Here is a 12090-nt window from a genome sequence, read left to right on the forward strand (position 1 = left end):
CACTACCTGTCAAAAGTTTTAGAACACCTCAATTTTTCCAGTTTTTATTGAAATTTAAGCAATTCAAGTCCAGTGAATAACCTGAAATGGTACAAAGGTAAGCAACAAATTGCTCGAGGTTTAAAAAAAAAAGTTTACGTTAGCAAAAATGGGAAAATAATGTAAATTGCACAGTTATATTGTAAAAAAAAAAAAGGCCTCCTTCAGGGAACAAGTAATGGGTTAACAACTTACAGCTGTGCTGCAGCAATGTAAGTAAATTAAGCCTTGAAAGTTGATGCAAACAATTCTTACATGTGTCCCAACCACTGCTGATTACTTGATTACAAACCCCCTGTCTATATAAAAGCAGTATTGGAACAGACTGTTATTATACCCTCTGAAGCATTATTTGGACAATATTGCACTGCAGGAAGTAGTACATTGGAAACTGGAGGAAACTCTGACAGGAAGAGGTCTGGGAGACCCAAAGCCACAACAGAATCAGAAGACAAGTTTCTGAGAGTCCACAGCTTGCGTGATAAGCGACTCACAGGACAACAACTTCAAGCACAGCTTAACACAGGTCGAAGTAAGCAAGTCTCAGTTTCAACTGTGAAGAGAAGACTTCGAGCCGCAGGTTTGACAGGTCGAGTGGCAGTAAGAAAGCCATTGCTAAGATGGCAAAATAAGAAAAAGAGGCTTGCCTGGGCCATGAAGCACTGCCAGTGGACTACTGAAGACTGGAAGAAGGTCTTATGGACCGATGAATCAAAATTTGAAATCTTTGGTTCATCACGTAGGGTTTTTGTACGCTGTCGAGGAGGCGAAAGGATGGTTCCTCAGTGTGTGACAACAACTGTCAAACATGAAGGAGGAAGCGTGATGGTCTGGGGCTCTTTTGCTGGATCCAGAGTCGGCAACTTGCACAGAGTGACTGGCACCCTGAACCAAAAGGGCTACCACAACATTTTGCAGCGCCATGCAATACCCTCTGGTATACGCCTCGTTGGTCAGGGGTTCATCATACAGCAAGATAATGACCCTAAACACACCTACAGGCTATGTCAAAACTACCTTCGAGGAAAAGAACAAGCCGGTAGGCTTCAAATCATGGAATGGCCAGCACAGTCCCCAGACTTAAACCCCATCGAGCTGGTTTGGGATCAACTGGACAGAAGGGTGAAAGCAAAGCAACCTCCAAGTGCAACACATTTGTGGGAACTTCTGCATCAGTGTTGGGAAGAACTTTCCAAACAATATTTGATTTCCATTGTGGAAAGAACATTTTGCCACGAGTGTATTCGGTGGTTATATCTGCAAAAGTGGCTACTTTGCTGAGTCAAAAATTTAAATTACATTTTGTTCAACAAAATGATTCCATGATTTCTTTTTTATCTCCAATTGTTTATTTGTTTTATGCTTAATTTCAGAGTACATTGAGACATTAAACTGGGTAATTTTAAATAAAAACTGGAAAAATTGAGGTGTTCTAAAACTTTTGACCAGTAGTGTATATATGTATAGTGTATATGCATATGCACATACACTACATGGCCAAAAGTATGTGGACACCGAACATAACACCCATATGTGCTCGTCGAACATCTCATTCCAAAATCATGGGCATTAATATGGAGTTGGTCCCCCCTTTGTTGCTATAACAGCCTCCACTCTTCTGGGAAGGTTTTCCACTAGATGTTGGAACATTGCTGCAGGTATTTGCTTCCATTCAGCCACAGGTACATTAGTTAGGTCAGGCACTGATGTTGGGCGATTAGGCCTGGCTCGCAGTCGGCGTTCTAATTCATCCCAAAGGTGTTTGATGTGGTTGAGATCAGGGCTCTGTGCAGGCCAGTCAAGTTCTTCCACACCGATCTCAACAAACCATTTCTGTGTGGACTTCACTTTGTGCATGGGACCGTTGTCATGCTGAAACAGGAAAGGGCCTTTCCAAAACTGTTGCCACAAAGTTGGAAGCACACAATCATCTAGAATGTCATTGTATGTTTTAGCGTTAAGATTTCCCTTCACTGGAACTAAGGGGCCGAGTCCGACCATGGAAAACAGCCCCACACCATTATTCCTCCTTCCCCAAACTTTACAGTTGCCACTATGCATTCGGGTAGCATTCTCCTGGCATCCGCCAAATCCAGATTCATCTGTCGGACTGCCAGATGGTGAAGCGTGATTCATCACTCCAGAGAACGCATTTCCACGGCTCCAGATTCCAATGGCAGCGAGCTTTACACCACTCCAGCCAACGCTTGGCATTGCACATGGTGATCTTAGGCTTGTGTGCGGCTGCTCAGCAATGGAAACCCATTTCATGAACCTACCAACGAACAGTTGTTGTGCTAACGTTGCTTCCAGAGGCAGTTTGGAAGTCTGTAGTGAGTGTTGCAACCGAGGACAGACTATTTTTAGGCGCTAGGCGCTTCAGCACTCGGTGGTCCCGTTCTGTGAGCTTGTTTGGCCTACCACTTCGTGGCTGAGCTGTTGTTGCTCCCAGATGTTTCCACTTCACAATAACAGCACTTACAGTTGACCAGGTAAGCTCCAGCAGGGCAGAAATTTGACGAACTGACTTGTTGGAAACGTGACATCCTATGACAGTGCCACGTTGAAAGTCACTGAGCTCTTCAGTATGGCCCATTCTACTGCCAATGTTTGTCTATGGAGAATGCATGGCTGTGTGCTTGATTATATATACCTGTCAGCAATGGGTGTGGCTGAAACAGCCGAATCCACTAATTAGAAGGTGTGTCCACATACTTTTGGCCATGTGGTGTATGTATGTATGTGTATATCTTTATATATATGTATATATATATATATATATATATATATATATATATATATATATATATATATATATATATACATATATATATATATATATATATATATATATATATATATATATATATATATATATATATATATATATATATATATATATATATAAGGTCTAAGACTCAGAGTGGTGCCTCTACGAGTCCACATAAATCACATGCGCACAAGGAGAAGAGTAAACAGTGTAGTTGAACATGAATTACAAGGCCATTCGTAGACAAAGGTCAAACACAAATGGTATATGGGATGTTAACCTGCTTTTATCCAGATCATGAGGCAGGGATTCAGATGTGAATACTAAACAGGCCAGTGTAATGGAGGCAAACTAGATGCTCTTTCTTTAAATGTCACCATAATGGCAACCAGCTTTTATATTGGTCGAACACCATGAAACGCTCATCATGCTTTATGCTGAGAAGGCATTGACCTTCAATGACCATTGTCAGCCTTACAATCCTGCCATTATTAAAAACCAAAGTACTGTGCATGTCGTCCCCATCGCAACTGCAATCCATTGCCGAAGTTGTATTATTACTGCAAGGCGTCAAGAAAACCTTCGCACAGTATCGCACTTATTCAGAGATCAGGTTAATTTAGTCCTTGTTTAAATCGGTTTAATTGGTTCAACGCCACAGTGATTAGCCAATGTTATCCAGTTTCATATCCACCATTAAACAAGCCTAATGGGACCAAGGCTTCAGTTAGGGAAGAAGGTGAGATCTCCATAGGTCAACGCTTTAAGCCTTAATATTGACCCGCACATGAATTTTGGGATTTTTCAAGGGTGTTGGCTTTAATAATTTACCATTATGTACACAATGGCCTTGTTGATTGCCTTCCTTCCCAATGATAATGCAGGGACATGGTGAAATGGCATGTTTGGTGTCAGTGTAGAAACAAAGCAATGCACCCCATTAAACATAGGGATACGTTTTAAATAAGCGTTGGTTGTGTCTGAAATCAACCAAATAAACCACTTTGGCTTTATTGTGAGACTTGTGACTTTACAGTCACAAGAATGTAATGTTTTGCAATCATCCTTTCTATTTTGCTGCTCCTTCATCAATGCAGTCTGTCATGACCCTTTTGACTGAGAATCAGCTTTAGACTGATACACTTCAAAGGGATCAAGGGAAAGGGATAATTACTGTATGGCTTACCTGTTAAAAAAAATATACATTTGCATTAAAATTATTGGCCTCAAGCAACAATTGCTGTGGGAACTAGATGGTATTCATAGAATACTTACGCTGCGCAGTCAACTTGGTGTGAGCCAACTCTTCTGTTTTTGAACGTTTCTTTTTTTTTGATCCAATATGGCTGCCAGACCATGTGAGCGATGACATCATATATTTATATTCTCGAAATAATTCTTGCATAGATCATGCTCAATAAATTTCAAACTGATCAGACTAAGCGTTGTCCCTGTCGAATTATGACGTCATAATTATGGCACCAATGACATCGTTAACACCTATTCCCCATGTGGAGTTATTTACAATGAGCCACGCTTCATTTTTTTCCATATAGCGGTTTTGGAGATGTGGAGGTGCAACGTTCTTTGGTTTTTCCAAGATGGCGCCTGTAACACATGACCGATGACGTCATGATTATCGTAGTATTCTAAAGGAGGAGGCGCCCCTATGGTGAAAATTGGAACACATGTTGGACAATTGGACACGTATCCATCAGACCAACAGTTGCTGATTTTTTTTAAAATAATGAACGGATGGATAAATGTTGTATTTGTTGAATTATGACGTCATAATGAAGGCAACGATGACATCATCATTAACATATCTTATTCCCCATGGGGAGTCAGTGACGATGAGCCAGGTCTCAATTTTTTCCTTGGAGTGGTTTTGGAGATATAGAGGTGCAATTTTGATTTTTCTAACATGGCACCTGTACCACGTGACATATGATGTCATAATTACCATTTTTGAAATTCCACAGGAGGAGACGCTCATATTATGAAAATTTCGTGTCAATCGGACTAACAGTTGCAGAGGAATTTTTTTTCTTTCATACTGATCAGATCAAGTGTTGTACTTGTCCAATTATGACATCATAATGAAGGCACCGATGACATCATCATCAACATATCTTATTCCCCATGGTGAGTACTTGACAATAGGCCATGTTTCCATTTGTTCCATTCAGCGGTTTGGGAGATATAGAGGTGTGTAGCGGTTACCTTATTCGCATGTCGCGGTTAACTTATTCGCATGTCGCGGTTAACTTATTCGCATGTGACGGTTACCTTATGTTTGGTCATAATCCACGTGCACGGGCCTGTGGGGCCTTTGGTTTGTTGGACGTGACGCACGCACGGTTGTCAAAGCCACAACCCTCCGGCTCGGCTCCACCCGCGGCCCGGCTCTGTTCCACCCGCGGCCCGGCTCTGTTCCACCCGCGGCCCGGCTCTGTTCCACCCGCGGCCCGGCTCTGTTCCACCCGCGACCCGGCTCTGTTCCACCCGTGGCCCGGCTCTGTTCCACCCGCGGCCCGGCTCTGTTCCACCCGCGGCCCGGCTCTGTTCCACCCGCGGCCCGGCTCTGTTCCACCCGCGGCCCGGCTCTGTTCCACCCGCGGCCCGGCTCTGTTCCACCCGCGGCCCGGCTCTGTTCCACCCGCGGCCCGGCTCTGTTCCACCCGCGGCCCGGTTCTGTTCCACCCGCGGCTCGGTTCTGTTCCACCCGCGGCTCGGTTCGATTTCACCAGCAACCTCGGGAGGCCCGCGAGGAAACCCGGCAGCCTCCCCCGAGGACTTGACCAGCCCCTCGGTCGGCTCAACCCCACGGCAGCGTTTTTTCACGCGTACCGAGGCCGAGCACGGCTCGAGCCTTCTCGGCACTGCCGAGCGCGCCTGCGAACTACGTACATGCCTGTGGAGTGCATTCTGGGGGGGGCGCATGTAGCGGTTACCTTATTCGCATGTCGCGGTTAACTTATTCGCATGTCGCGGTTAACTTATTCGCATGTGACGGTTACCTTATGTTTGGTCATAATCCACGTGCACGGGCCTGTGGGGCCTTTGGTTTGTTGGACGTGACGCACGCACGGTTGTCAAAGCCACAACCCTCCGGCTCGGCTCCACCCGCGGCCCGGCTCTGTTCCACCCGCGGCCCGGCTCTGTTCCACCCGCGGCCCGGCTCTGTTCCACCCGCGGCCCGGCTCTGTTCCACCCGCGACCCGGCTCTGTTCCACCCGTGGCCCGGCTCTGTTCCACCCGCGGCCCGGCTCTGTTCCACCCGCGGCCCGGCTCTGTTCCACCCGCGGCCCGGCTCTGTTCCACCCGCGGCCCGGCTCTGTTCCACCCGCGGCCCGGCTCTGTTCCACCCGCGGCCCGGCTCTGTTCCACCCGCGGCCCGGTTCTGTTCCACCCGCGGCTCGGTTCTGTTCCACCCGCGGCTCGGTTCGATTGCACCAGCAACCTCGGGAGGCCCGCGAGGAAACCCGGCAGCCTCCCCCGAGGACTTGACCAGCCCCTCGGTCGGCTCAACCCCACGGCAGCGTTGTTTCACGCGTACCGAGGCCGAGCACGGCTCGAGCCTTCTCGGCACTGCCGAGCGCGCCTGCGAACTACGTACATGCCTGTGGAGTGCATTCTGGGGGGGGCGCATGTAGCGGTTACCTTATTCGCATGTCGCGGTTAACTTATTCGCATGTCGCGGTTAACTTATTCGCATGTGACGGTTACCTTATGTTTGGTCATAATCCACGTGCACGGGCCTGTGGGGCCTTTGGTTTGTTGGACGTGACGCACGCGCGGTTGTCGGAGCCACACCCTCCGAAGAGGGTTGTGGCGTTATAAAAGCTGTATCACTTCTGTTCGGTTTTAGAGTGCTGGAGATTTCTGTACGAATAAACGAGCTTCGAACCCTACGAAATGGCCTCGTTCTCTCGCCTTCCGCGACTCCGAAAGGTGTAACTTTTTTCCAAGATGGCGCCTGTATCACGTGACTTTTGACGTCATAATATTCATTAAAATATTATACAGGAGGAGGCCCTCCTTTGGTGAAAATTTAATGTCAATGGGACCAACGGTTGCCGAGAAAATGAATTTTTAAAATGCAGACTCGGCACACACTATACTTTACTGAAATGCAGACACGTACGTACCTGAATGCTTAACCCCGCTTCGCGAGTTTTCGCTTCGCGAGCGCAGGGTAACAAGCATTCTGAGTATTGCGCTGCAATACATGTCCTCCACCGGCAGTCTGTCGTCCGGAAAACTGTTGGGGAAATTACCAAAGTTCAAAGTGCCATAACTTTGTCAAAAATGATTGAAACGTCATGAAGTTCGAACTTGATCTGTAACTTATCACGAGGAAACCATGTACCAAGTTTGAAATCATTAGCATTGAGTTTAGAAAAAAAGTCCGGAAAACTGTTCTTTGCGTGGCGGACGGACAGACTGACAGACTGGCAGACTGACAGACTGGCAGACTGACAGATGGAGGGACGGAGTGCAAACCTATAGTCCCCTCCGGTGTACACCGGTAGGGGACTAATAACCGGATAATTTGCGGCTAAATGACTATTGACGCTTTCTTCTTTGCTAAAATAATTTATATTATGGAATATAGTTGTCTACATATTTTTGAGCTGTTTTCACCAACTTAAAATTTCTTTCAAATTGTGATTGTATTGACCGATTAAAAAATTAATTGTTTTTTTTCCCAGCACCAGAAGTTGTCAACTACGAACCACTGAGTGTGAAGGCAGATATGTGGTACGTATTTTGTAAGAATGAGGAGTTTGCTTTAGGACCATTTTAATGTTTTTGATGCAAATAAGTGGTGAATGAAGGGGTTTAATAAGTGTTGGGAAAAAGAAGAGGAGGGGTTACGAAGCAACTTCCAAGGATAATGGAAGAACAAGCGAAAGAAAAGTAATTTATGTGGTGGATTTATGAGGGAACTAGCAGAGGCCCTTGATATAACAAAAATAAAAATGGAAGGCTTTTATTCCTGCGTTCATTGAAAGACCTCAAAAAATGGGAGGGCATAAATTTATTAACAGCAAAAATAAAATAATTTCGGGAGCTATTCGGGCAGCGGTCTGTTGCCTTAACACTGCTCAGGCTCAATTTTTTTGTCTGAATGAATAAAATTATCATTTTAAAGGAGTTTTGAATTAATTTTAAGCAACTTTTACGTAATATTTTTTCTCACCGAGGAGCATTTCTATGTTTCAGGGTGGGCACACAGATAGACAGATGGCATTAGCCTTATATATGTAGACTAGCAGGTACCCACAAAACATCTGCAGAATGTAAAATGTAAATGTGACCACCCCCCAAACCCTCAACATACCCCTTCAAACTCTGTCCCATATCCCCCCCCTCCAGCCCCCCCGCCCCCCACCCACATCCCTTCCGAACTCCAACTCTCTATCCTCCCTTCCTCCCGTCCCCCACTCTTCCCCTCATCCCATATTCCTGCTCATAAAAGTGAAAGGGCATTCTTACATCAATCATTACATATTTAATATCACCACAATTACTTGGCAGCTCCTTATCATTTCTCCTCACTAAATGGCCATCTCAATATTCTGGTGTATTTTGTGTCACTGACAGTGACATTGTCGAATTATAGCGTTTTTACCATGTTTCTGAAAGGTAAATGAAGTAAAAATAAAAAACGCGTTCAATTCCTACCATTTCTATATATTAAATAAATGACAGGATTGAATGAATGAATGAATGATCGTTTTAAGGCCATTTTTCCCCACTAGAGCGGGGGTAGCCTTGCGGACCCCATGACAATCATGGCTCTCTGTTTGAGGCAATGTTTTTATGGCCGGATGCCCTTCCTGAAGCCAACCCTTAATCACCTCTTATGATGCGCAGGGATACTGTGTACCTTTTTTATGGCCGGATGCCCTTCCTGAAGCCAACCCTTAATCACCTCCAATGATGCGCAGGGATACTGTGTACCTATTCTAAATCGAGGTACACACTGGGATCATTCATCCAGGCAAGCTGGTACTCAATTTGCCGACCTCGGAAGGATGACAGGCTGAGTCAACCCCTTTGGCGTTAATTCAGCAATCGACCGGGATTCGAGACCGGGATTCGAACTCAGGATCCATAGGATCCCAACCCTGCACCCTAACCGCTAAGCCAACACCACGTGGGAAAGTTACATGCCCAGACTAGGAATTCAACCCAGGTCCTCTGGTGAACCGATTCCTGGTCGGGGCATGTAATTTTCCCACGTATGTCAATTAATTAATTATAATCCTGTTCATTTATTTCATTGTTTCTACGCCCCCAGTAGTGTTTGTAATAGCGGACATGGATTTGTCCCCCCCCCACCCCCCATTGGAGGAAGACCCTCTCATGTTCAGGCTGTGGGTGCTCCTATATTTGGCAGAGAGTGCCCCAGAAGCATTGACGGAAAGACGGTGGCAATCATACGTGTGGGGAAAAGTGGCAATCATATGTGTGGGGAGAAGTGGCAATCATATGTGGGAAAATTGCAAGCTCAGTATAGGCATATTTGGAATTTCGTGTATTTTTTTTGTTAAAAGCAAAAACTCAATTGATTTTGTAAGAAGGTATCATAAGCTTTAAAAAAAATTAGGGTGGCATTTTTTCTGAACATTCTAAGACTATGAAATCCAAGATGGCGTCCAAAATGGCCGCCGAACACTAATAATGCGATATCTTCGCGAGTACATGTGATACAATTACAAATAAAGTGTCTAAATATATGTTTTCTGAGACCAGGAATCGAATGGAATCATCAAATTTATGTTGTATGTATGATCTACATGCCAAATTCCAAAATGGCCACCGCGCACCCGCAATGTAAACTATACCTTCTCCCTTCGCATGTAATTACAAACAAAGTACTGTATCTATTTAAAGACATGTATTTTTCACAAAGAATACATAATTAACAAGCCAACAAACAGATCTAAATAAAATGAAATACAGTACTTGAATTACTGTTCAATCTCTTAAATCGTTTAAACAGGAAGATGCAAAAAGTCATACTGATTAAATGCCTGGCTTTCATTTAGTATTTTTAACAATGGATATCAAGTGAATTATAATTTTGTGAATGTCATAGAAAGTAACACCTCAATCTTCACAGTCTTCATTATGGGCAAAGAAGTACTTCATGAGTGATTCCAGACTCTGCATGTGCAGCAATAGGTCTCGTTGTCTGGTGGCTCGAACAAATAGGAGGATGGTCTCGAACTGCTTCATGTATTTTCCGATGAAACGCTGAATCTTGTTTGCAGTGCCTTCAGATTGTTTGATCTTTTGGAAGATGTCCCTGGATTCGAACATTTCGATTGTTTTTTTAACGGCATCAATGAGTTTGTGTCTGCTTCCTGAGTCTGTATTGATGTCTTGCTGATAGGCTTCTCCCAAAAGAGTGGATGTTTCCTTCAAGAAAGCTTCTTCATCAGGCTGAAGTTGCAGGAACTTTCGGAAGTACAAACTGTACAAAGCAAGCAAGGTAACTGTATGAGCTTCCAGTGCTCGATACATGTGTTTTCCGTCGAGTATTTGTCTTACGGTTGTAGGTGAGTAAAGTCCAGCTTCGACCCATGCTTGGTCAATACCACTCCCTTCCACATATTTACCCATGGCAGCCAGTGCCCAGAAGACGATGTGCAGCTCGCCAGGTCGAAACAAGAACTGCTTCTTGATGTCCTCACGCTCCATCCACAACTTCATGGCCATGTCGTATAGCTGAAGATCAAGAGTCACGACTGTGATAGATTCTGGTCCCATGACATGAGTGGCGATAGCACGTGCTCTCATCAGACCTGTGAACAGGGTGTCATACTCTGTTGGTGGCAATCGTATTAGTGGTGGTACAAGGGCAATGTTTGTCTTGGAACCAGATGGAGACAACAGAGAGTTGAAGGCGCCCCATGTTCCTGGAGAAGTAGAGCTTGATTTGACTTCAACTTCACTTTCGTTGAAGTCCAAACAGCCAATAATCCATGCCATATCCTTCTCTTTGTTTGACTGTGAGCTGGACTTGCAGGAATTCAGTGTGCAAACACACTTTTTGTTTGTTGGTATTGGTTTGTCACATGATAGTATTTCACATGGAATAGCCTCCTCTAATGTTTGAGACCTTGATGACCGATCGATATCAAGTGGTGTTGCTGGGGATTTGTCAGATGCAGTCTGATATATAGCGGTGGCGGTGCCATGGAGTGTGTTCATGCCACAAGGCGTGGATTCGAGAAAATCTATGTTGTCCAGTGCAAACCAAACAAACATGTCGTTAACCAACCAAGGTGGTCGATAAATTCCTCCCATGGATTTTATCCTTTCAAGAACAGCATTTGCGACGGCTGTCTCTATTTCCATTACCTTGTTGTACGGGACAGTGAGGTCTAGTCTAGTTTGCCTAATGTCTCCACAAGGGCCTTGGACCTGGTGTTTTTGTGCACATCCAGAGCTAAGCCGACGGTAAGGGGAGTCTCAGTGCGGTGTTTGAAAGTGACATCTGCATGTTTTGTTTCATAGGTGACCTGCCGATCAGACTTGTATGCACATACGAAATGTTGTGCCAGCACAGATGCACTTTGGTTCATAGATTCGGCCCTGCTGATTGTTTTAACATGATGTAAACCTTGGATAGCAAGCTTGCAGAGGAGTTGAAGCAAAGCAGGTGGTTCATAATTATCAAATGTTCCTTCGAATTTCCACGGGGTTGCGCTTGCAATGTCTCTTCTCAGTATTTTAGATGCTTTCAGAAGGACTTTCACATCTTCTCTTAGGTCTTTTGTATCGGAGGCCAACGCACCAGCTAACAGGGTTTCCTTGGATTTTGTAGAAAGTACTTGCTCAGGTTTGGTTTTGTCTGGAGGCCTGGTGAAGTGCACATCAGCGATGTTGTCCAAAATCAGTTGCTTTAAGTATGGTTTGTATCGCGGATTGTCGGGTAAAGGGAACCCATTGGCTTCTAGCAAACCAACATATGATTGTTCAATGTCGTTCATATTCAAAGCTGAACTGTTAGATGGGTCATTGATTTCAGTTTCCACCATGTCGAGCATCGCCAGGTCAGACACTAACTGTGCAAAATGAACATGCTGTTATGGAGGTCTGTTAGCTTTTTCTATGTCTCGTTTTGCATGGCCTAAGCACAGAAGGTGATACTTCATGTCCTCAGCAACTGCTGTAAGAAGATCAGATGAGCCTACAACATTGCTCAGTCTAACTTTCAAAAGTTTCCTGTCTGTTTGTTGACCAATGGCTTTGAGCTGAGC

General features: G+C 44.9%; 1 protein-coding gene across 1 annotated transcript in view; it reads left to right on the forward strand.

Moving 5' to 3' along the window:
• LOC137421109 (death-associated protein kinase 2-like) overlaps positions 1 to 12090 on the forward strand; it is a 150800-nt gene that overhangs the window by 123383 nt on the left and 15327 nt on the right. Inside the window, exon 6 of the mRNA XM_068106835.2 lies at positions 7525 to 7573. Within this exon, the coding sequence (XP_067962936.2) occupies positions 7525 to 7573 (49 nt within the window). The remainder of the gene's footprint in view (positions 1 to 7524; positions 7574 to 12090) is intronic.

The sequence above is a fragment of the Myxine glutinosa genome, chromosome 2 (genome assembly GCF_964187855.1).
Source record: "Myxine glutinosa chromosome 2, kmMyxGlut1.1, whole genome shotgun sequence".
Classification (NCBI taxonomy): Eukaryota; Metazoa; Chordata; class Myxini; order Myxiniformes; family Myxinidae; genus Myxine; species Myxine glutinosa.